The sequence below is a fragment of the Sprattus sprattus genome, assembly GCF_963457725.1.
Source record: "Sprattus sprattus genome assembly, chromosome: 10".
NCBI lineage: Eukaryota > Metazoa > Chordata > Actinopteri > Clupeiformes > Clupeidae > Sprattus > Sprattus sprattus.
In genome coordinates, this window is record NC_137908.1 from 27276918 (window position 1) to 27304288 (window position 27371).

Consider the following 27371-nt stretch of genomic DNA (forward strand, 5'->3'; position numbering starts at 1 on the left):
TGGAATTTTTTTAAAACTGTGAAAATTAAGATATACTTTTACAATGGCTCCTACTCAATTCTACTGTCTGAAAATCTCAAGAACCATGTTTGTACTTGTATGGTATACCTATGTTATCTGTAATGACACCTTTTCCTAAGTTGTTATCTAAATGTGTCTAACGTCACCCCCTGCAGTGTGTGACGCTTGTACTCAGCCTCACTTTCTAGCTGATATCACAAAAAAAAAAAAAAGCGTTCTGAGAGAAAACGACATGGCTCTGAGCTCTGTAATCTGCCACTAAAATGTCAACATGGTCACACAGTTTAACACAATCCAGAGACATCCAAAGGCACAGGCCCCCTGCTTGTTAATAATTCTGCATGCACAATTCACAACAAAGGGAAGTGGATACGTCTGACAGACGATAGCAGAAATGCTAATGCTACAGTAGCTTTAACACTTCCAACCCAAGGTAGTTTGCCATGCCTGATATTTTTGTATATTTCATCTAACTAAAAATAATAATAATACAATAGCAATAATACAATGAGAGTAAAAGGAATGTAGTAAAACAAAGTTTTGTATTCAAATGAAATATTTAAAAAGAAAAGGGTTTAAGGTTGCTGTAGGTGTTAGTTTCATGTTTGTAGGACACAATCTCACAGAGATTTTAAAATCTATTAATCAAAATACAACTAACTGCCCCCTGGGCACCTTGGGGCTGGAAGGGTTAAAGGCTTTCTTTCTATATTTGTAACATCCTCTATTGAAACAAGCTATCTGATTACATATAAACTTTGAAGTAAAAAATGTAGAGCTGCTAGTATTGACAATGACACTCCTAACCCAAACACATCCCAAAGTGCGTCCTTGGCAAAATGAACACAGTGCCATTTCTGGGAGAGCATTAGGTGTTGAAAGGGGCAGGGATACATTTGATGTTCAATTTTGTGCTCACATTCACTTTTTGTTTGGCTGATGCTTTTATAAAGTAGATATTGAATGTACACATTTTCATCAGAATGTGGACTACATGGGAAACGAAGACACGACCTAGGTAGCCTGGATACCAGCCCAAACCCCGCCCACAACATTTTTGGTCAGGGAGATTTGGTCTGGCTCTGGGCTAATTGGGAGAGAGTTTCAACGGTCGGATAAAACCGGACCAATCAAATTGTCAGGGCGGGCTTTATACGTTGATGGACAGATACCAACGCTTGAGTTGAATTAACCGGTAGATTCGAACTCCGACCAAGATGGCCGCGTCTCGGGTGCAAGTGGGGAATATTTTATGTGAATTAAGCTATCTACACAACTTTTTAATGTCTACATAGACTCGGTTAGTTGTGCATGTGCAACACGAATGTTGCAGAGTATTGTTTGTCTTAACTAAAGCTCTCTAGACCATTATTGTTAGATCATTGCTAACGCGTACACAAAAAACCCATTGAAACAAACTGTAGCTTGTAGCCTTAATGCTAATTAATTAACGTGAGCAGGCATATCTCAACAGACATTGACAGCGCATTCATTTTGAAAGAGGAACAGGGAAACGCGATCAAGGCATTTGTCGATTGAAAATATGTTTTTGCTGTCCTTCCTACGGGATCAGGTAAAAGTTTAATCTATCAGATGGTAATAGGCTACTACGTTGCTCTGATTGGTTCTAGGTATCCAATTCAGCGAATAGGCATTTTCTTTCCTGGTTCGTTGAAACACACCCCATAATCACAGCCCAATGGTTCGGTATCAGACTCATATTCTGACTAGAATCATGAGTATGACATCGTCAGGCTACGACCTAGGTGCTGAAAGTGAACATTTTATCTGGTTCTACTGCAGAAACACACAAATGGTGAATTTATTTACATTAACTGCATTCATTTCGTTGAAATCTTACAATCTATAGCTTTGCAAATGATTTAGAAATGCTTTTGCAAATGCTTTGGAAAGATAATATTGTTATATAAAAATAACTTCATGAATAATGTCAAAAAGTAGATAACAAAATGCTAAAGATGCTAGGCTTTTGAAGGCATCAAACCTTAGTCAACGCACTGGGCGCATTCACCCATTTGGCATGTGCTTGTGAGTAATTAGTGTTAGCTTCTTCAGAATCTCATGTGTATTGAAGCATTCGACAGCTTGCGACATTGGGGAAAAGAAAAAAGGTACACATAACAAGCTCTACTGACCTACCGATGCAAAAAAAAGAGACAAACCTCCTGCGGGGAAGAATGAAATCAAACATTTTTTTCTTTAATTTCATTGGCCTCTCACTGTAAATAGACAGATAGAGAGTGCTCTAATGTTAGCCCATCTCACAGTGATCTTTGAAATGGATGCTTATTGATTTAAATGTGCTCTATGGCCATGAAACACTGATGTGCTACAGTCTATTCATGAAGGAATTGCGATTATCTGACTATCTTTTACAGGGAAAGAAATCTAGCCATGCAGACCTATCACAGATACAGATGCCATTTTCTGTTCAATATATTTGTAGATTTTTTTGAAGTATTCTTTGAAGATGCTGAAGCTAGTATTTTTATAGATTGAGCCCATATTTACATGTGCAGACTTCCTGTATTGGAAAGCATGCTCCCAGCTGTGTCATCACATTATTTTCACCATTTGCACTCTCACATGGTAGCACTCACTGATCATGTGACTACCACCTTTAGGCTTTGGAAATCCTTTTTTTTCTTTCTTCAATGTCTCCATTGTATTTTATGGTCCTATCTTCAATTCCATCATTAACATTTCAATATTACACCTCAGTCCAGACCAGAATCTGCTCCCATGGCAAGTGCCATAAATGTATAATTAATACGGCACTTTATATGCAATAAAAAAGACTGTGCACATTAGGGCCAACATTATTAATGCATTCAATATGGTAATTAGCACTGCAACTTTTGGAGATTGAAAAAAAAAAGTAAATGTTAAACACACAGGAATTGTTGAGCTTCTTGCTAAACTTTAAATTCAGGACAAGCGTAGGTAGGCAGTTTGCTTTGGTGTTATATAAATGTTTGTTAGGGATCTTCCCAGGGGACATTTGTGCCAGGCTACATTCCCAGGTGGAACAGCAGATGACAACACAGGCCTCAGATAAGAATTAGCAAACAAATAATGCATGTCGACTTTTCAATCCTGTCCAGCATGCATGTATAGTGCTAGGTCATATCAAATGCTTTTACATTTTCTGGCAGATGGTTTTTATCCGGAGGTTAGAGTATACGCATACATATCAGGCTACCTGCACTTTCGTAACCTGGCAACGAAATGGTGACCCTGGCAGTGGTGGCCCCATGTTTTTTTTAGACTTGTGAAGTGAAGGTACTAGGCTAGACTAGCTTTTTTTCTTGTTTTGGGGTTTTGGGGCAGTGAAACATTCCTGTAGCTTTGAAATGGCATTACAAAACAATGGCATAATAGTAAAATTCATCTTAATTTATATTTGACTTAGGCTTGCTAAAGTTCAATTGTTGCGATATCAACTCAAATTTAAAACTGCAAGCAAATCTTCTACATCAGTCACAACACCAATAGATGTAATGATGAATAGTATTTCAACATAGTTTCCCAGTCATAATTCAGACATGTGTGATCATCAAAACAGCCTGATGACCTAAACTGCTTTCATCCAGTTTGATCTGCGGCTCATGTAAATGGCCCCATTAAGGCTTATTAGGATTTCAATTTCTGCTTCAGCCTTCATACTTGGACCTCTTAGGTTTTGATAATTTTTCCATATACCCAATATTTCAACACACAACTCAGCTGGAGTAATTCCTCCAAAGTGTTTGATCGTTAAAGGTCATGGCTGCATGGAAATGGAAATGGAAATGTACGTGTTTCATTTGTCTATTTGAATAGGTATCTGGACATGATATGTGGAGATGGACAAATGGGTGTGTTTTAAATTAGCCTTCATCTTCATTGGTAGCATGGCTTCAGATACTCAACCAGCAACCAATTCATTTCCCATTAATTTGTTCTTTTTAAACTCCGTTACTGCATTGTTTGACTTGAATGTTTGGGCAATGGGTGATGTTTTGAGGATGGTGATGGCTAGAACGGTAGCTACATCTGACGAATTACTTATCTTATTAAAGACTTAACTCATGCAGCACGGTTGAAGTTCAACAAAACACTTGCTTGTGTTTCTAAAGGGCTGTCGTTTCTTGTAGTTTCGATTTCACTGTTTGTGTCTGACTTAGTCATTGCACACTGATTGGAGCTATCCCCAACATCAGGAACATACACCCATAGTGGAAGAGTCTTTCAGAATCGGAGTTTTTTTTTAGCAACGTGAAACTGTTCAATCAGAAAGAGACATTTAAACATTTAAACTTTAAACGGCCAACAAATAAGAGCCAAGGATCGATTTTCTCTACATGATGTGATGATTTCAGGTGACCTTGGGATCCTGACAGGTTAACCTAGTTTAGCTGCCCTCTCAATCTCAAACCACGACATCACATCCTTACCCAAAAATATATAGATGTGCTAATAATTTATATGCCAAGAATGTGGGACCCACAAATGAAATACGATTATTTTTTAATACAAGATAACTGTCACATAGGCCTCATGATATATTTAAAAGAAGAGCATTATTAAGTCCTCACCTTCACAGTTTGTCCGGCTTCAGGGCCATCCTTGTGGGAACAGAATGAGATCATTAGAAACGGTGGGTGACTCAGGCATACATCTGTTAATAATTCAACAGCATTTAAATTGCAGATGAATCACAGCACTTCCACACCACCAAAATAATTTTAAGATCCTTTGTGTTTGTGTGTGTATGTGTTTGTGTGTGTGTGTGTGTGTGTGTGTGTGTGTGTGTGTGTGTGTGTGTGTGTGTGTGTGTGTGTTCATTCTTGGAATTGATTAATGTGTTAAGGCATAACCACCATGATGACACTTAAACCTGTTATGAAATGCAACGCTTAAAGGTTTCCTTAGGCAAACACTTCACAGCACAGGCCTCATAACTGTGCCATAATAGAGATTTGTGTTACTATCCAGGTTTAAGTAATCTAGGACAATCAAGATGATGTTACAGTATGAGCCCCTGTGGTACAGTGAAATATTGCTTGAATCCCATAGAAAAGTACCGGATAAAAATAATAAATAAATGCTTTCTGACACTGTACCCATGTCTGTATGACTGTGGGTTCAGTTCAGTTCTCCTCTGTAGTTTTGACACTGTTCATTCGTCTGTCATGTTAAGTCTGAAGACAATACAGAGCACCTACAACACCAATACTCTTTGCGCAGCGGCTTACCTGTAATACGGTTATAGGACACTGACTTAAAAAGTTGTCAGATTCAGCGGCAAATCTCATCCAAAAGTTAAAAGAAATCTAGGATTATAGCCATTTCTGTAGAAGGTTTTTTGCCTTCATCAGCAGTATTGGCAGGCAAAATAAAATCATAGATTAGCATACATATCAACGCTTATGCAAAACCAAAGTAACTGTGGAATAAAAAGATCTGTTCTTTAAACATGAGGTGCAAAAACAAGGCTTGTTCTTATTAAGGCTTGTACTTATAGGGTTCTTCTGTTGGTTCTCAATACACTTGGCTCTGAATTATGCATCTCATCACAATCAACAGCAAAGAGATTATTGAATCACCATAAGGAACGAACAAAGAGAAATCCAAACTGATCTGCACCCCATTTTTTATAAGCTGTCATATTAACATTCATTATCAAAGTTGCCGATGCGTGAGCATTGCCATGGCAACAGCCATATAATAGAGTAGGATTGGGAGTCACTGGCCTTTCTTGGAGATGAATTCTCATGTGAACTGAAGGAAACATAAATTGCTCATTTCTACAATAATTTCCCTCCTGTCTCCCGTGCCTCACAGCTGTGGTAAGCATCTCGTACATGCCATGTGTTGTGACCGAGGGGGTCTTACCTGAATGGCAATGGTCAAAGAGGTGCCGCAGAAATGCTGCTCCACAACATTGGCCACTCGCTGCGTCGTGCTGAACAAATCAGCCACCTCGTCTGGGCGGAGGTCACGGAAGCGCTCCACGGGACGCAGGGGGCACACTAAAACATCTGAGAGGTTGCATCATCAAGGGAAACACACAGGGTTGAGGGGTCAGAGTGTCAGGGGTGTTATGATTACAATATGCAACCTCTGCAGGGCAGTGGCATAGGGACGCCTGAGATCACAGAGCTCTACTATGATACATGGTGGTGAGCCTCGAAAACCAACAAGATGCAGTTGTCCATATGCAGAGAGTCTAACAATTTGCCTACAATTAGGCAAATAGGTCAGTTTCATCTGTAATATTTAACCTGCACCCATACACACATTAAAAAGAACTAGTTACTCAGCAACATCATTCAGCAACTCTTTTCAACAAAAACATGCAGCTCCTGGCTGTAAGGGATGTGCTCAGACTAACTGACAAAAATACCTGGGGAAAACCCACAATGGCGACACAAGTAGTGCTTCAGCAACGGCTTACTTATCTACATACATATTGAAAAGATGTATGTTCAGGCGCATGGTTTTGGTGATGGCTTTGTCTAGTGACTACTCCACCTACCCGCCCTTGTATCTGTCTCCTTTCCCCAAATGAGAAAAGCACAACCTCAAGACCATTAGCATAACATTATCCATGTTTGTTTGGGCAGGAATGAATAAGCATTGCAGTACAGGGAGTCACATTACTGAGATATTAACATGTGTTGTGGTGTAACACCTCACTACAAACAAGCAAGCACAAAACCAAACTGCACCGAACTCTCATCTCAGCTACCAGAATGGTCCTATTAGGGTTTCACACACTTTGAGGAAAGTTTTTTATTTTGTGGCTTTGTGCACCGTGCTTTGTGCTTTCTGAAAAGTAATCGGGCGATCGAGACAACATTGATGATGGTTGTAGTAGCATTTCACAAGTAAGGGTCTAAAGGTGGAAAAAACATGCCACATTTGAGATTGGGACATTGGATCAATAAACGCCTCCAGACGAGAAAGCCAGAGAAACTGCTGTCCTTGTTCACGGAGAACAGAAATGATCAGTGAACTATTCAACTCAGGTTGGTTACTCTTGACAGACACCCACTAAAAGTACAAAAAATTCAAGATGAAAAGAAAAGAAAAAACTTCCTATAAATGAAAGATAATGTAAAAAAATAACCAAAACCAAAGCTGACAGACAAGACTTGGGCTTGAGAAACCTATTTATTATATATTTACCCTTATCTTTAATCACAGAGCTATAAAAGTACAGAAGCTAGAATGAGAAGTCCATGTGTGAAGGGAAAAAACAGCTGTTCAAAACATGAAGGCTAAGATGCATTGACCACTTTTTTTATTTATCCCACACGTCAGAAATGTCATATACTCGTATTACAATTTTCTGTCCTCTTCATTGTAAACATCTTAATTAAACATATTTTGAATATGTGTCGTGAAGACTGCTTTCAAAATGTATGATATAACTGAAGACTCTATTCTATAAGTAAATAAATAAATAACTGTGTAATTATTGAAGTGAGAAACCCAAAAGCAGCCATGAAGAAGTCATCACAGTGAGATGTGGAACACAAGCCAGTGTCTCGGTGGGCGTGTGGTGGATGATTACATCCCCAAGTTCATGGCACAATGGTTGCTGAATTCATCTCAGGAGTCTGAAACGGCGGTGCAAATGATCCGTTTTGCTTGTCTTTCATGTGTGGTACGCTGGAATGAAATCAGATAGCACATTAAGCGATATCTTTCCTTTGCGTGTGCCTGCGATGGAGCAGCCATTGAGAATGAAAAATTAGGGAATGCAGAGGCTGAAGAAATATCTTTTTTTTCTGCTTGTAGAACATTAACATTGACTTTTGTGCAGAGGAGGGTGTCCAAATTTGGTTTGGATCAGGTTTCCAGTAGGGGGAGATAAACTTGGATTATTTGATGTTTCGTAGTAACATGTTTGCAGTGAAATAAAAAATGAATGTATCCATTTGCAGTCCAGATAATGTCAAAAAAATATTTTACAGTAGGGTAAAATTCTCCACAAATGGTCCAATATATGATAGTGATTCATTCAAAGTTGTAGGTTACTTGGCTTAAGATACATCAAGTAGTAAAGTAGTACATCAGATTATTATTTGAACACTGCACTTCATACATATTTCAATTTCATACTTGCTGAGATTCATATATCATAAACCGCTTGTCACCAAAAGAATAAATATACCACACATTCATTTGACAATTAGCAAATTAGACAACTACAAAACATCCCCAAGTGTACTTCAAGTAGTGTTCAGAGCATGCCACCAGAAGACAAAAAGACAAGAACAGCAGCAAACATGAGCCTTTTTGTGACTTTTGACGGGAGGCAGATCAAGTAATTGCTTTCTACATCCCACTTTTAGCCACGAGGCAACAGAAACTGGGAGCTTAATTTAAGATCATAGGAGGAAGAGTGGCAGCTCTAAACCAGGAAGCCTCCCAGGGTGTGGTGAAGGAAAAGACCTTCCTTTGTTCTTCTCTCCCAGGGTCTTTCATGGAAAACAAGAATAAGCATGCATCGTTGGCAGCACTGCCTCTTTTAAGTGTTTCTTTGTGGAATAATAACTCATATGCAAACTTTTGTCATCCCTACATGCAAGACGAAGCAGGCCATAAATACATCTAAACAATTATTTTAAGGAGGTACACTGCAAGCGCACATTCTCGATAAGTGCGCATCATTTCTTGTAGTTCGCACTGCTTAAAATACATTACATGTGCGACTTACAGAGTCACTTATATTGAGGTCCTGCACCATCTGATTGAAACAGGTTTATGAGCACCTCCCAGGGACTTCATGGGACCAGTAGAATGTGTGCAAATAACATAAGAGTGAATCAGTTTTTTATATAGCCTATATCTTTTAATAACAACCCTATGCTGTAAACACATATACACATAGGATACACTTTTAACTGTTCTTCACGATCGCCTAGTGAGTTATAGTACCATCCACTCAAATAATTCATTACAGATACACATCGAAGAGAGCACAAACAGAACATCCAAGCAGGCTTAAGATAACCTAATGCATGTACTGTAGCTATTTAAAATACTAGTGTGTCACTAAGGACAATGTTCGACAGGGGGGGGGGGGAGAGTGAGAAAGATTTCCTTAGTCTTTTGAGCAGCACTCAGTCCAATCTAATTTCAATCTTCCATGATAAAGAAATCCATTTTTTTTTAGTGCCTACAGCTGGTAATCGAACAGGGAAGGGTAATAAACCCCATTCTGATCTTATTACTCCCCGTCATAATAGTTATTTGACCACTTTCATCTAATTCACTCCCAGGGTCACTGGGCACGGAGTCTGAAGTCATGTAGATTGCCTTCACACTGCCCACGGAATGACTTCTTTAATGGTGGTCATCTGCCTGCCCATGTTTCTGACGTGACGTTGACACCTGAATCCGCATAAATCACTCATCCCTCTCCACCCCTCTCTTTCCAATCTACGCCAGAAGTGGAGTGGCTAGGAATTAGGTGCATGAGGATTGAATGAATATGGACAAAACATGACTGGATGGCAAATCCCCAGAGAGATGATGTGGGAACGTTTATGCAGGCTGGAAAATTAAAATGGCAATTGCCACAGCGGCGCACGTAATGATATCTAATGTAACAATTAGTGATTGGTGGAGAGAGTGTGAAATGGCAAAGGGTGTGGGATTGAGGCTGAAGATGTGGGTTATGTGAAGAGATGGGGAAAATAATTATCCCAGATGGCAAGCGTATATCAGTAAATCGGTGGATTTTGGTCAGCATCCTGCTGGTGGTGTTCCACTTCTGGTTCACTCTCGGGCCACCATCATCTTTAGTGTAATCATAACAGTGTTTACCACAGATAGGCCTAGATACGAATTTCTATGTATTACCATGTGATATAGATAATCAAGTTTGATCTCATAACAGCCAACTGTTTTTATGTCATATTTTGGTTGTTTGTGTAATGGTTCATTAACAAATTTATCCTGTAGGCCTTATTTGTTTTAATGTGAAAACAATTACATTTTCATAGAAGATGTATTTACAATGCAGTAAGCTACAAAATATTTAGCATTTAGACATTTAGGGCCTCATTTACTAACAGGATTGTGCCCATATTAGCTGTATAAAAGGGGGTGAAACATAAAATCGTATTTACAAAGGAGGCGCAATTTAGATTACCGCTGCTGGGAGTGTACAAATGGAAAGTGGGTGTTCGTTGCAAAGAGATGGGAGGAGATGCGTAAAGTGCGCCTGTGTATTCAGGAAAAGTACTTGTACTCGAAGTACACTAACTACACTAAGTAAATTGTAGAGCCAGAGCAGCATATTCATTTCACCTTCCATGTTTGTTTTGACGTTATAACCAAAATAAGTGCCAAGGCAACCGAACGTCTGAACTTCAGTTTCCCTTGTCCTGTCCACACTACAAGTCCAGTTTTCAAATGTATACGCCGAGGGCAGCGTTTTTGAAAAGCATGGTTTTCAGTGTTGGAATACAGCGTTTTAAAGTAAGGGGTGTTGTGTATTCCTACCAAACTATTTAACGGGATGCTATGGGCAGTTAACCTGGCTATTAACTATCCTAGCTATCTCTAGCTTAGGGAACCATCTTAACAGTTTGCAGTTGCCTGTGTGTGATAAACTCATGTTAATATGTGTGAATATGAACTTGTGAACATAAACTCATTAATATGAAGCTGCACAGGCACACTGAGGGGTAGCCATAGCAACCCAGAAACTCAATGGGTCTCATTCTCGATTATTTTCTGAAATTCTTCTGAAATGACTTCGTAAAAACAAGGTCAGGGAAACACCTCCGCCGCATTCCTGCACGCTTGAAAATGCGTTCATAAGCAGCCGAAGTCTTCTCAGCTGTGTTCCCCCGGATTAGTTTCTTAAATTGATGAATGTTCTCGTGAAAGTGGATTTGCATACATACACGCCCCGCCAGCTCCTTATTAGGGCACGCAACCTTAGAAACGTGTGCCGTCGGAATCTCCCGAATCCACACGAAAGCACCTCGTAAGGCGAGCCATGTCTAAGCGGAAAGTGAGCAAAAAAACGCAGATTTAACTTAATCGGTGCAGACATGGAGGTACTGCAGGACGTTATGTGTCCATTCTATTCCACTATGGCTATTTTAACTCGGGTTAGTGTTTATTTATTTATTCACTTACATTTGCAGTGTTTGTGTACATTTACATTCACATTCAGTCATTTAGCAGACGACTTTGTCCAAAGCAACGTAGCAATTCCGGTTACAACTGCTATTTCGCGTTTTGAAAGTCTTCTGAAGTTCAGAAGAAATCCCAGATGAGAAAACTATAGAGAATGGCAAATGTTTTCCTAAATCCACCGAAGTGGAGTTCAGCAGAAAGTCCTTCTTATAGTCTTCTCAACTGCTGTCGAGAATGAGGCCCAATGTTCATTGAAAAGTTTAATTTCCCAAAATCAGCTCACCAATAAAGGACAGTCATGAATTTAAAGTGACGGGAGGGCTAAACAGAGAAATATTTCTATATTTCTAAATATTCTATATTTACCCGGGTTAGTTTGCTGTAACCTTGTCAACCAAAAGCTCTAATTCTAATTTTAACTCACCATCCATGGTGGCAGGAAAACGCAGGCTATGTCTACCCTATTTTAGTGGGGCGCTATTAACACTAATGGGCGGGGTAGGGCGCTAATGACACAACGACGTTCTTGTTTGATTATTAGGATGCAAAATACCGTGCAGTATTTGCGCTTGACAAAGGCGCAGATTAAGCTGCGGTCGCAATGTTAGTAAATAAGGGCCTTAGAGTCTGTCATTTTTTAAAACAGTTGTTCAATACAAAGTTTAAAGGGAAAACAGAGTTCAAATCTGAGTGCTTGTGTTTAATAAGAAAGATGCAACGTGATGCTTTGACAATCATTTTATAATCGAATCGTTACCCTTTGAATCGTAATCAAATTGAATCGTGAGGCCAGTGTAGACTCATAGATAGATAGATAGATAACTTTATTGATCCCCACAGGGAAATTGGAGTGTTGCAGCAGAACACACATAACACAAAAACAGACAACACTGAGGTAGGTAAATTATCTCACTATATTTAGCATCTTCCTCTCCATAGACGTCCCATTATGGATAAAGGCTAAACATGGTTCTATGTTCCAAAACAGTATCCCATGATCCTCAAATGTGTCTGACATCTCACATATCATAAGCACCATCTCCTACCAAAAAAGCAAAACACTGATTACTTTTTTGGAACATTAAGTCATCTTAAGCCCTTAACTTATCATGGGCATCAATGGAGGGGAAAGTGCTTATTGTAAGATGTAATGTAAGATTATTTTTTGACAGGTGTAAGTATTTACGGCAAAAACATGTCCGAGAGAAATTTGGTGATCGCTGTTTGGGAACATTACACGTTAAGCCTTGCTACATAAAGTGTTTTTCAGAATGTTCCTCTAGAAAGTGGACTCCAATCAGACTCTAGAAAGTATAAAAAGAACAACTGTGTCCGTGGTGTCTGCAGCATCTATGTGCGAATCCACAACCAAGTATAACTAAAGCCTTACATTTCCAATCCATGTGGTCCGTGTAGTATGCACCTGCAATCATTAACCTACCTTTTATCCTTTCCTTACCTTGACTGCAAGCATAACCTTTGCTATGTCTTTTTTAAGAACTGATAATTAGATTTTAAATTTCTGTTATTCTGTTGTTAAAAATTAACGTGGATACGGAAACTAGGGTTGAGCCTAGGGAGACTATGTTTCCAAGACTTACATTAGCCCTAACCACTTGAAACACAAAGACAGCTACAGATCAGAACTCATCTGACACAGCTCTGAGATAGCCATGGCTGACAGCCAAATAGACACTTCAGTGGTTTTGATCCAAAACGATGTCAACAGCACCTTGTCAGCCGCACAAGACTGACATTGGGCAATTTTATGGTGAGGGACAAACAATCCCATGTGTGCTGTCCTGCCTTCATGTTGCACAGGCTATGCTTGGGAATACAGGAGACGGGATCTAATAGTGCCCCCAACAGTGTAACAACAACAAAGATAATGTCACAATTAAACATGCCAAACAAGCACTGACAACAAACATAACATGAAATAGTCGGATTAGATTATGATCCAAAGGACCAGACAACAGTTTTTTATCTTCTTGCAATAAAATATTTCATAGACTTAACTATTTCAAACCACATAAAATCATTAATGATTTGAATATGGCTACTGTTCTACTAGTGAGCTTCTGCAGTGTTCATACAATGTAGTATCAAATCTATTATTTCTCTTTTCTAGAAGTACGCTTGTTAGTTATAGTGATTTAAACCTCTACTCACTGACATTTACACAGACGTTATGTTCACTGCTGTAATGTCATGGTGAAGCGGTTTGCCACCCGACCATTTATAAGTGTACAACTGACTTTCTATTCCTACACAGAACTACCCACACTCTTGAAGGGACGAAGGGTAACTTTTTTGGGAAAAAATTGAAATTTCCACCACTGTGCATGGCTGTGCTTCAACCGAGCTGCCAGAATGTTAAAAAAAAGTGATAACCATTTGAGCCTTTTAACTGACACCAGTTCAGAATAAATGGCGCAGAAGAAGCCTTGTGGGCATGACAATGAGACCTAGAGCCTCTTGTACATTTTGTTCTGCGTAGTGAAAAAAAGACGAGGAACAACAAAATGTTTCTGTGGAGTCCATTACAAACATCTTACTCACTTCTTTTGAGTCCAGGCTGTGACTACCGAATGGGCTTGCTTTTAATTACTGCACACTACACATATTGAATCCATTGTTGAACTTTGAAAGGCAAATATGTCTAATTAAAGATTATGCGTTGCATTGTAACTCATCAAATATTTAAGCTTTAATATGCTTCAAGGTTGTACGCAGGGTGTGTTTTGACAGGATGGTTGATTTAAATGCTTAAGAGAAAGCACAGCACTCTCCCTGGCAATAAAAAAAAATTGGGCTCTGATGAGCCAAGTTCTGAAAGAGGCCCTAGTGATATAATTCCTTACTTCTCCAAGTACCCCACTTGGTTGCCAGCCAGGCAGGCCTTCTGACTGCACCAGTACTTAGAGGAATGCACTTTGTTTATACTGATACTTCAGGTATGGAGATATGTTTTCAAGCATTTTCAAATACTGGCATGTTCAAAGAACTCGCTAGAGAAGATGTTTTAGGACGGCAGAGCTGGGTATTGGTATAATCCATACCGCATCCAGAACACTCAACTGACAGTGTACAAACAAGGAGAGAGAAATAGCCTAACTGGTACCCATCATGTTCCTTTCAGATGAACAAAGCCTTGTTGTGGTAGTCTGACTGTGCCGTTGGCACGAAATGTCTGCGCATTTTAGCATCCAGCGCGAATCATTCATCATCGGAAGCTGCAGCAAAACAACAGGCGGAGAAACTGCAGAGGATTTCACTCCAGTGTCAAAGCAACAGATGCAGATGTGGGAGTCTCTTAGACTGTCCTTCTGCTGTATTTAACAAAATAATGATGGAATTTTCTTAATGAACTGAAGAACCACATACTTTTTTACTCAAGGCTATAAAAACCATGAAAGGTTTGGTGTAACTCAGGTATATAGAGCATCAGCATCTGCAGGGCAAGCACAGCAACACAATGAACACAACATGAGGAGATTTTGTAGAGACAATACAAGAACACAAAAGACAATCCAATGACACACACACACACACTTACACACACACACTGTTTTGAATAAGCAACCACTTCTCAAAACAGAGCTATCTAGGCAGCTCAGTAGAAATTCCACATCATAATTGTAATGTGGGAGAAGCTAAGCTTGAAATGATGTCTGCACTAGTTCATATTCAGCCCATAAACCTGACAGGAGCCCATTTGACAGATATACCGCCTGCTCATTGTAACTACGTGCACTTAGTCCAATCAGTGGCTGGGGGAGTCACAATTATAGCCATCACATGCTTGAGCACTTACAGGATCAGATTTTCTAATGGCAACATTTTATTATATGGCCAGGACAAATGGGGCCTTCTCAAATTAGGGTAATGTTCTTTTAATGAACCTCTTTTCAAGCTTCTGCATAGAGATGATCTACTACTACAACTAATAATAATAATAATAATAATAATAATAATAATAATAATAATAATAATATTAACAACAATAATACAAATTCTATATAACTTCATTCTCAGAACATAGGGTTCTACACATGACATTCAATTGAAAAGAAAAAAAAAGACCTGAGAAAGAAGAGATTTCTCACGCCACAACTCAAGACTTCCATCGTTAAAAAATAGGATTCCCTCTACTCTGTCAATACTGAGTGCACTTCTCATTCGATACCAAGTGTCTTGGGCAGGCCTTGCCTCTGCAATTATCACTGAACTGTCAGATAGGATTAGCGGCCCGTAAGCCACTGAGCAATCGGCAACGAAAAGAAGAAGGGGAAAAAAAGCCCCTGAAGATATCCGGTGAAATCTGAGGTCTTACGCTACATCCTTCAGATGAGAAGCATACAGAAAGGGAGGAGAAGAGCAGGAAGCCTCTCAGGATAACATGTACAGCTGTTCTTTTTGAATCCTTATCTCTCCCAGATCATAATAAGCTTCCAAGATCCAATACATAGGTAAGGGAGGGGGGGGGGGGGGGGGGGGGGGCATGATACCCAGGCTTGCTGTAAGAAAGAAGACCACAGGATCTATCCTTCTTTTATACAAAGTTTCAGCAAACGGAGACAAGGAAACCCAACTATGCAATTGTTATCTCTGTTTCTAAGAATGCATGACAAAGATGCTCACCTTTCCCATGAAAGTACAGTTGAAGGTCTAATAAATATGTACTGTCCCAATAAAATGTGTAAACATGCATAACAAATGTCAAGAAAGGCTGTGCTGTTTGCCGAGGTTGGACGTGATGCAAATTACAAATTCGCAAAGTGCTTTCTTTCACTGAAATCACAATACTGAAATTGACTCAGAAGACCAGAATTAAAGAGCCCCATTAATGTTACATGGCATCACATAAGGTGGTCTCCATTTAAAGGATTTTCTCTTTCTTTTCAATTTATCTTATTACCTATTATAAAAATCTCATTGATCCTGTCTGTACCGTTTAAACTCCCGCTCCCCTCAAACAAACATTCAGTCCCAAAAACAGCTTGGGGCGCGGGAATTGAAAGGTTTGTCTCAGGCAATCAATCCCATCAACCATCCGCCTCTGAAGCCATCCTCTAAATCTGATATGATTAAACAGGAAGGGAAGGCGTGTGTTTGTGTGGGGAGCGGAGGATTGGGTTGGGTCGGGGGTTCGTGTGAGAACAAATCGATAGCTGTGGTAAACGTTTCCAAGGAGCATGACTGTGAGATGAGATTGCATGGTGTGGACCAGTCTCTGGTGAGCAGTAAGGACTGTTAGATCAACGCAACCACTTTTATGGATCACAGGGTTCCAGCAGACAGCAAGAGGGACGAGTTCTCTGGAGACGCAACAATGCCAAGCCCTGCGCCTTTGCCGCTGTCCCTTACGGTTCATTTTCCAGCACAAACTCCCCTCACAGACTACCTGCAAGGTTAGCCGCTGTCCGATAGCAGGGCTCACATGTTTCCCCCTTTGGGAGACCTAACAATGGACACAGTGTTCGTGGAACATGAATATCAATGCAGTTGTACTGCTTGTTATGGTATAACTCACTGTGGGCCTGATTTACTAACAGGATTGCGCCCTTTTCTGGCGTAAAATAGCGGTCGTGAACATAAAACGGTATTTACTAAGGGGGCGCATTTGAGTAGAGCCGCATATTAACGCTTTGAGGGTGTGAACCTGCAAACAGGTGGGATGGCATGAAAACGTGGGTGGTAACCAGGGCGTGAAGCGCAATTTAATGGGAGGAGTGCCCCTAATGATGTATTGCGTGGTATTTACTAAAACTGCCTGTCGAGCGCACGTCTCTGATTTGCGGGCTAATTCTCCGCCTCATAAAAGTACGTCTTAACCAGGAAGCGCATTTCCATTGAGTCTGAAAACGTTGATATGGCAGCAGTAATAAGAGCAAGGCGAAGAAAGAAGACAGAGACAGTGCACAGAAATAATTTTTTCAACTCGTATAACACATTTTCAGTTAAGCGAACCATAAATCATTAGACGGTGCAGGTTAACCAGCCACGCAATACTTCAATTAATGGACCAGATCAGAGACGACATCGAACCCTCCACCCGGCGATCACATTCCATTCCATCAGTTGTTAAACTCAGGACAACATTACAAATATTGGCATCGGATCATTTCAAACAGTTATAGCATCAGCAGTTGTTATATCTCAGCCTTCACTCAGCCAAATATTCACCCAGGTGCTCGACGCATTGCTACAGCGCACTGGTCAATATACATTTCCCCACTACGATAGCTGAAATTAAACTTTCTGAACGTAATTGGAGCAATTGATCGTACCCACATGCAAACAGTCCCACCTTCAATCCACGAACATGTTTACCAAAACAGAAAGCACACATATTCAATGAATGTCCAGGTCATATGTGATGCCAACATGACCATTACTTACGTGGTAGTGGTCTGTCCATGACAGTTGTATCTTCCGGAATAGTGCCATCTATCCATGATTGAGCAACGGTGATTTTGGAGAGGCCTGGCTACTTGGTACATGTATTTGTTTCAGTGGGGATATATTGTAGTGTACCCATGTCCCTTGTAGAACGTATTAATCTCGCCATGTACACATCTATATTGTTATAATAGACAGTTTATGCATTAATGCCACCAATAGCATATTATTTACAGGCAATTTCTCCCGTCTTGTGCGCTAAATAATGATTGCCCAGCGCGGATCTGGCTTGATAAATATCACGGAAAATGTGGGTAAACACCGTGCGTTAATGTGCGCCTGGCAAAGGCGCAGATTAAGCTGCGGTCGCAAATCAATGTTAGTAAATCAGGCCCTTTAAAGGGCGGTGTAAGCACAGATTGCCCAGCGCAGATCTGGTTTGATAAATACCACGGAAAATGCGCAAAAACACAGTGCGTTAATGTGCGACCGCAGATTAAGCAGCGGTCGCATGTTAGTAAATCAGGCCCTGTGTGTCTAAGGTTGAGTAGTCCCTACTGATGAACCTGAAGGAGTGGTACTGCAAAAAATTTGTTTGGGAAACTCCAGATGAATGTGTGTGTGTGTGTGTGTGTGTGTGTGTGTGTGATGTGCCACATCCAAATAAGCAAACATCCCTGTGTTTTTGTGTTTAGAACTTGAAGATCAGACGCGCTTGGGACGGCAATGAATTTGCTCCCCGATGGCAGTTGAGAGCAGTGACAAAGCCAGCTTTTTGTGCATTGTGTTTTAGACCATCTGGCATGTCGAGGGAGTGAGAGGTAAACATTAAAATAACAGAAGCCTTGTCGTCTTGTTTCGAAAAGGGGCCCAAATATTTACACAAAGTATTGTGAAAAATTCTTGGTAGCACAGAGTGAATTTTTTTCCCCCGCCTGGCTAACTTTTCTACATGAAAGGGGGGGATCATTCTTGGGCTAAAAAAAATCAATCTAATTTTGCAAGTTTTATTTTGGTTGCATTCAGAGACTGCTTTCATAATCAGGCTCCAGACAGATGAGAAATGCTGCTGACAATTGCAGGTCATTGAAAAGGGCACTTGAGCCCCATTGATAAAAGGAGGTACAGTGCCCCCACAATGCAGTTTGTTTTAAACTACAGCTATATATTCCATGTAAGGCCTTATTAATAATTATTTTTTTCCTTTAGCAACTCAAGCCTCAAATAATTCAAATCTGCATTTTCCCTTAAAAAAATAAGGTTTGCAAAATAGGTTTCAGTTGTATAGAATTATGTGTTAATTGCACTGTTAACACTGTCTAAATGCGAGCGCACTCTGGTCTTAAGCAAGGATTGTGGAAAGAGATAAGCGAGAGCTGTTTGGTAGTATAAATGAAGAGTGTGCAATAGATCTTTCAGAAGAAGGACACAGTTCTTTGGTGAAACAGAAGCCATTCATGTAGCAGAAAAAGCAAAGAAGTAGGCTTGGAACAAATGGCTATTTTATAAGCATTTCAGAAAATATGTTCTTTGAAAAGATATCCAAATGGAAAGGCAAGGAGAGGTGCTTTAATACTTATTGTCTTTAAATTGACTTTAAACGGGTATTTAAAGTGAAATTAAACGAGTGTGGCCGAGCGCCCCTTGAGCTAAATGACTGATATACAATGGAAAAAAATATGACTTGAAACTGAAAGAAACAACAAAAGATGAAAGAACTAATTCTACAATTCAAAAGTAGGTAGTATTAGCAATAAGGCTGAGAAGACTCTGTTATACAACATAACATGCATTTGCAGATGCTTGGGGGGACTTAGATTTTTTTTGTGTTTTGAGAACAAGCACTTTTTTCCCCTTTCTTGCTACAAGGAAAAAGGGCAAATGCACCAGGGAATGCAACACTGATCAAAGCATTCAGTCGGTGATCAAAAAAAGTGTAGGGTCCCCTGTGGTACGCCTATGTTCCCCTGCACGTTCTACTCCCTTGTGGAAAAACAATAATAATAGTACACTGTTCCAGCAGCGTCACCTCTGGATCACTGTCACCCGCATCTGAGGGTGTGATGACAATCCTCGTGGGCCTCGGGCACTGAGAAAGCAATACATATTTCAGCCAGATAATGATTTCAAAATCACAGGCTCGGGTGTTCCCCCGCCAACCCTCCCAGCATTCCCAAATTTAACAGGATTTGTTGAAACTTTGCTGAGGATTCCAGCAGAGTTTCAACTTCGAGGTAGAAAGTAAAGAAAAAAAGAAGCCAAGGCTTGGATGTTTTTCTTGAGTTTTGATGAGGTAAAAAAAAAAAAAAAAAAACTGCAAAGGGACATTATACTTCTTTGGTCTGTTGTTGTGTTCACCAGACAATTTCCAGACTTTCCTCCGAGAACTTGCGGAAGTAGTGGATCAATGAAAAAAGCCTAAGGAGGAAGGACAAACTTTTGGCAGAGAAAGTATCTGCTCCAAAGCAATCGGCTCCCTGCAAAACGTGTATTGGTCAGACAAACTTAATTTCGATGCCACCATTGTATAACTAGAAAATGACAGCATAGTATCATAGACTGCACAAAATAAACAAAAATGAATTATAGTCAGTCAGACATATTGCCCAGCTTCACTTTGACTTTAAGGCAAATTCAAGAAATGTAATTTTCATCACTGATAAATAGGCTCCCTGGTGAGAGTGAGCCAGTGGTGACCGGGAAAATGCCAGGTCACAAAACGGAGATGGTAGTCCCTGTGTGCGCCGGGGTCTGGCAGGGCTGACCGTCGAACTGGCAGTTCAGGTGCAGTCCTTTAGCGTGACCCCTGCAGCCAACCAGCACGCAGCGGCCCTGCAGAGGAAGGGAGGGGCTGGAGGCCGCTCAGCTGCAGCGTACACCACAGCCTGGACTTGCTCAGATATGACTGTGTATTAACAAATACATCTTTTAAAATGGCTCTGACTCATTTCAGTGTTTGTGAAATGACCACATGGGAACATCTGTCATGAGATTCCCTTAAAGAGCAAAAGTAATTGCACATGTGGTATAGGGCCAAGATTCGTATGCATGAGGAAAAAAAATGTAAACGCATCAACTCAACAAGTAATGGTTGAAATTGATTCCTTAAATCTTTCATATTTAATTTAAATTGCAGAAAAATTAAATGGATACCTATTGTTGTACAACATCAAGATATCGGAGTTATATCTGAGAGTGTTTTTGTGAAAAACTGTTCATAGCACAAAGTACAGAGGACCGTGTTTGTGATACTGTTGACAAAACACTCAACAGGCAAGCCCGGATTTAGAAATATCTACTTGCTTCACTCCAAAGCCTGTTCAGCTCACAAACACACCTGAATCTTACAGGAGGTAAATTCTGATCATCTCCATGAATAAAAAAGCCAGCATTCGCAAAAGTGCAAGCAAACTCCCCTGGTGAATTTATAGTCGTCTAATCGCTTTTGTTGTCGGCAAGAAGCCCGTCGTGCTACCAGGGGCCTATCGTCTTCTGTGTAGGGCCGACGCAACGTTCTCATTAGTGTTCATGTTGCCTACACACCTTAAAATGGAAACGGGGATGCTTTTAATAAAGGCTGATGCTGCTGGTGATGTTGGTGGTGGCCGTCTCTGGAGGAGTACAACTGACTGCTCTCGACAACAACAAGCGCTTTAGCAGATGTGAAAGGGAGGGAGGAGAGGGAGGAAAGGGACGCAAGCGAGTGAGGTGCGCCATCAGCGTCAGGCTGCGTGTCTGTCTCTCTGCCGGGGCCTCTCGAGGCCTTTTCACCGGCACGGCAAAATGAAATCAGCTCCTGGCAGATTTCTGCCACATCCCCCGCCTGGAGGAAGTCGGTATGTCAGAGGATGGCCGCTGATAACCGGTTAATCAGTTTTTCCTGGATGCATTTATTTATGAGGGACAAGCCACGTGTGGATACATTTTTTAATTTGCCGTATAATTGTGCATGCAGGTAAATGGGGCATGGAGCTAGATTAAATTTAAAAGTCAAATGGCTTGTTGGTCCAAAGTCAGCGCTGCCTCTAGGTTGATGTTATAAGGATATTTATCTCTAATTCTAAGTTGAATTTTTCATAGAAGTTGATTTGCAATTTTGAAAAGACTGATGGGCTGTTGCCTTGTCATGCTTCCTATTGAGAAACATGCCATGAATATTTACACTATTTGTGTTAACATCCATCTGACCTCAAGGTTACCTTACTGTCACAGTCAACTAAAACACACTTGAATATTTATGAGACAACTGGCGATTGAATATTAATGTCATAAAACTGTTCTAAAAGTGTTACAAGAGTACTTTCAGTCACTTAAACACTAAATGTAAGTGAAGCTAGTTCAATCTGCCCGTACTCAAGGCTCAGTCTTCACTACAGCAGGCAGGGGGTGAGGAAGAAAACAGTACACACAGGCCTGGTGAAGGTGCTGATTTGGCATTCTGCAAGTGCTGCATGATGGGGCCTTCATATAGGCCCACAGAGAAATGGAACATAGACAAGGGGTACTCACAGAGGAATGTGTGTGTGTGTGTGTGTGTGTGTGTGTGTGTGTGTGTGTGTGTGTGTGTGTGTGTGTGTGTGTGTGTGTTGTCTGCTAAGAATAAAGGTTCACTATACAGCAAGGTTTACATTGAGTTAACAAATGTAACAATATCAAATAATAACATCATGGTTGTCACCTGAATGTTTAGGCCACTTTCTATAATTTGGTATATTGGATTTAAACTGAGGTCAATGTTCTATATGTCATTCTGTAAGTCAATGTTCTGTAAATCAGGCACTAAATGTTGCAAAGCATTCCCGTGATCTTATCCCGAGAAGTTTGGCGTGAATTTAGCTTCTCCTTACAAATATGGATGAATGACTAAAGTCTTTGTGTAAGCAAAGCACCTGTGTGCTAGCCTATCACGATCCAACCAATCTGATTACTGAGCTATATTTTGAAATGGAGCTTTCTGCATGTCCCTTAAATCACAGTAGCCCGCCTGAGCTGCAGCAGGCTAAAAGTATCCCTAAAAATGGAAGTCATTCCAACCAGTGCTCCAAAAAACTGATGATTTTACTCCCCACTAATGGTTTACCTCCCCCACCGTGAGCGCGCACTTGATCTGCTCAGCTCGTTGTGTCCCTAGGTGCACGCACTTTGAATGTAAAAGAAATGCTTAATAAGCTTTAATGCTGGAGCCTGCCTGTGGCTCAACTTCACACCACAGTCCTCATTAAAAATCATTAACCCCTAAGATCTTTCTCTAGCGGGGGTGGGGTGTATGGTGGGGGTGGGGTGTGCGCGTGGGGGTTGGCTCTGCAACTCTCCTCTGCCACTCGCTTCCAAAGCCCCCTCCACGCCTTTCTGAAACGCATCTCTGCGAGTCTTAAAAGGACTCCGGGGTTGACATCCTGCAAAGCTCTCCACGGTAGCCCTCACAGGCACAGGATGACAAGTTGCCGGGTGGTATCTGACAGCAGGGTCCACACAGTGCTTGCCAATGGCACTATCTTCAGGGGCTGCTTCCCAATAACATATGGGGTCTCTCAGACAGGTGGGGTGGGTGGAGGATGGGGACAGGGGGCAAGGGAGTATGGTGGTCTGTTTGCTCTGCCTTGGGACTGTGGAGACGGTTCATAAAAACATGGTGTCTGGTGAGCTCCAGACGGTGCCCAGCTGAGTCTCAGTTTGCCCCCCACCCCCCTCAGGTCCCACAGAGGACCAGTTGCAAAGCCACACTGTTTTTATTTTATTTAGAAAGAAAGGTGGTGCACTTCAGCAATAACATGGACTAACAGAGTTCGAGGCTACAGTGTAAGTAATATGCCACAGGATAATTTGTATGGTGTGTGTGTGTGTGTGTGTGTGTGTGTGTGTGTGTGTGTGTGTGTGTGTGTGAGCGTGTGTATGTGCCATTCTTTATGGCTGTGCTTGCACAGTCTTTCAAACACAGTGCTTTCATTTATGAGATAGATGGTTTGAGATCCCTTTCAACATCAGGTTGAATTGTTTTGTAAAGTGGTGTATAGTGAGACTCCAGCCAAGTGGGTACCAAATACCAAACAAACAATGGCTATATAGCAAGGCAAGCTGTATATATGTATAACTTTATATCATGTATTTTTGTATTGTAATGTGCTACTGACTTATTTTGCTAGAATGGCTGAAAAAAAAAACAATGAGTGAATGAAAAGGCTAATTCAAAATGAATTGCTTACTATGAATACACAGCACAATTCACAATTGATGACTTATCATCAGGGATCAAAACAATACCAGACTTGATAGATGGATACCTAGTCCTCACACAATATTCACAATGAAGTTATTCTGTACTTCACTCTCATTACACTGAACTGGGGAGATGATGCGACCATCACTGTTAAAAGATCAATTACTACCAAATTACTACCAATTACTACCTTGGAAAAACTACCAAGACAAACACCTTAATTAGACAATAATCAGCATGATATGCAATTTGTAAAACATTCCTATGAGAGTCATTATTACTGATTACTTACATACTTATTCAGAGTTCTGAATCAGCTGAATCAATGACTTTCATGACTCCGTCAATGAATACAAATAAAGAGTAAAATCATACAAATACAACGAAGACTCTTTCTAGAAATACATAAAGCCTACCAATTAACTCTCATTAAAGCCTGGCTGAATCCTGTCATAGAGTGTAACTGAAGCAAATCACTCAGGAAGTGAAAGGAAAGCACTAAGGAAGAAAAGATAATGTCTGAGAGGTACCAGTACCTCAGGCCAAACAACTCTGCCTCCACACCATCATATTCATCAGACGCAACCAAGGCAGCAACACTGTTATTGGAACATTCATATAAGCCTGCAGAACAAACAACAAAAAAGCAATTTTCAGGGGGGGAAATAACAAAAGGCAATTTTGTAAGTGTGTGGCCCTGAAATGCATGAGAGGCATGCACCACAAAAAGTTTCATGATTTCTCTCAGATTTATACACATAATAGATGCTTTGTCAGTTCAACTCCATAGCATATCTGGACATCCTGCCGGTAGCCAAATAAAATAATCGTTTGTTTTACTCCAACCTTTTCTTTATTCTTGTGATCTTGTCTGAGATATCTTCATTCAAATGTAATTTCACTTTGTGTAAGGTTACACTGATGTCGTCCATTTTTGCATCTTTTCTCTCTGACATGATATTAAAATCTCCTCGCTCATTTCTCTATCACTTGCCTGCTTACTGTAGAGGCCTTAGCCTTCATGTACATTTTTCTATTATATCTCATACAAACTTGATGTACTCTTCCTGAAGCAAACTGTCACAAAACCCACTGCCACTATAAAACACTAAACCAGGCAGAGCACACTACTGCCATTCTTTGTAATGAAGATCCCAAATGAATGATAGACTACATACACTTTTGAAGGTAAAGTCCACTAGTCAAGTCCTATTTGGAACTGTCCCACTGTTTTGTCCATTTCAAAGCAATACCTTTCTCCAGATCGTTTTGGACTGGGTGAAAAACTTTGCACCTTGTGACCGTGGGGCTCCAGGATTACATGGCACAGATTGCATGTCCATCCTTTCCTGACAGCATATTAACCTTTAGCTACGGCTGCAAGTTTCATTGACCTGGACTGGCACCCCTGTGTTGGGGACAACTGTAATTGAGATTTCAGTTTTCTACAGCAGAGCACAGATCTATGAGGTCAGTAGATCAGGACTCCTCAGTTTTTTGGCTCAAACTGCACATTTCCCACACATACACACACACACAAAACACACACACACACACACACACACACACACACACACACACACACACACACACACACACACACACACACACACACACACACACACACACACACACACACACACACACACACACACACACACACACACACACACACACAGTAAACAGTAAACAGTAAACAGTAAACTTCTTCAGCAGTGTTTCCAATAAATGTTGGTTATAAACTCCAAATATTAAGTCTGCTCGAACACTAATATGCAGACATACTGCAAACCTAATATCTACTGGGTTGAAAAAGGGAGTAGCAGAGTTGTAGAAATATTTGGATGCTGGATATAATCAATTAACAACACTACAGTCAACAAAATTACCAAATAAAGTTCTACAACTTAATTTATTAAACAACATCTTATGTATGACAAGAGTCATCACTAAGGAGGTAACCTTACAGATACAGACTGTGCACTAATGAGATCTATTTCAAAACCAACCACAGAGTTTTACACAAATGAATGCCACAGCGCTTCTTCTCATAAATGCAGTGCAATCAATCTGATTTGCCTCGAGGTGCCTTCCCCTGCTCATTTCAATACATTTAAATGAATTTTAATATATTTTAATACTTCTTCCCATCCTCTTGTATTTGATTTGCATGATGAGACAACTCTGGTATAAAGTGAATAGACTGCAGATGGTGGACACTGACAGGAAGTGACAGAGAGCGCCATCTCAGACGGAGCGTAATATCACCGCCTTCTTCTGTGGGAGTCTATATGAAGAAAAAAAGAAGGGCCTAATTCACTCAAAATGAAAACAATAGTGCAATATTGCTCCATATATCTCACATTCATCAAAAGGAAGAGGATTAGACTGTGCTATAGCTTCATATGAAAATCTGATTTTGTTAGATAGCCAAGACTGCTGGGATGCTCAACGATTATAACTTTTTTATAGGATTCTCAAAAAGTGTCTTCATCGGAGGATAGAACCTGACTGGATGTTACAGTGGCATTGCTCGCTGGTGACCTCCAAGTCTCATTGCTTGTCCCTCTTAAGTTAGAGTAGTTCTGAAGAGTATAATGAGGCTTTCTTAGCATCACAAGCGTGAGAACAAAGTCAAATCATGTCCTAAGAGAGAGCATTAATCAAGCTCAATCAGCCGGGATCCAGATCATTACATATCGCCAAAGGATCAGGATCTTACCCCCTTCCCACGAGGAAGTGTCGAGCTGATGAGTGACATTTGGACTTCATTTAATCAATTACACAGCTCATTAATATGCATGCAATTCAGGGATTGGATATTGTCTAAATATCACAATAAGAATGGTGCCTCTCTAATACAAATTTGCCAGAGCCCCAAAACACATTTCTGTCAAATAATGAAACCCTGTATGTTGCTGGGATAAAAAAAAAATCTTTCGAGAAAATAAAATACTGAAAGCACCACTTACAGTTGCGGCACTTTTGGCCAAGAAATAGTGAAGAATCTGCATGATTCCCACGTATGCTTCCCGGCAAACATTTATCAGAAGGGCTTGGCTTTCTTAGCGTGGCATACGCCAGGGGAGCAGCCTTGCGCTTTCAACTGCACATTATTCCAATGAAGCTCACCCACAGCCTGGCCTGCGCAGACACCGGGGCTCGAGATAGCATCAGATTTCTCCGAAAGGGTAGACGCGGAGGAGACAAATGCAAATGTGACCGGGGGAGAGGGAGGAGGAGGCAGGCAGGCAAGAGCTGACGAGAGACCGCGGGGGCTTAGATTAGCCTGGCCCGTCCCACACGTTTGAATAGCGGGCCTGCCACCGGGTCGCCCAATCGATACGATGATACCCATGTTCAAGGACTGCGATGCGGCAAACACAGAATCAATCTCACCCAAGAGTCCTCCATGGCTCCGACCCGATCGGGACCTCGTCCTCCAACATTAGCATTCACCAAATTAGCCCTCCTCCTCATTGTGTTTCATGGCAGGTCCTTTACTCGCAAAGTGACCTTACCCAATGCGACCCGGGAGCTTTTGAATTACACTTTTTCC

General features: G+C 40.7%; 1 protein-coding gene across 2 annotated transcripts in view; it reads right to left on the bottom strand.

Moving 5' to 3' along the window:
- The window catches only part of fhit (fragile histidine triad diadenosine triphosphatase), a 171256-nt gene that overhangs the window by 47788 nt on the left and 96097 nt on the right, over positions 1 to 27371 (bottom strand). For both annotated transcript variants that reach the window (XM_080846216.1, XM_080846217.1), the window contains 2 exons: positions 5920 to 6065; positions 4620 to 4649 (listed from right to left, as the gene is read on the bottom strand). In XM_080846216.1, coding sequence (XP_080702342.1) covers positions 4620 to 4649; positions 5920 to 6065 — 176 coding nt within the window. The remainder of the gene's footprint in view (positions 1 to 4619; positions 4650 to 5919; positions 6066 to 27371) is intronic.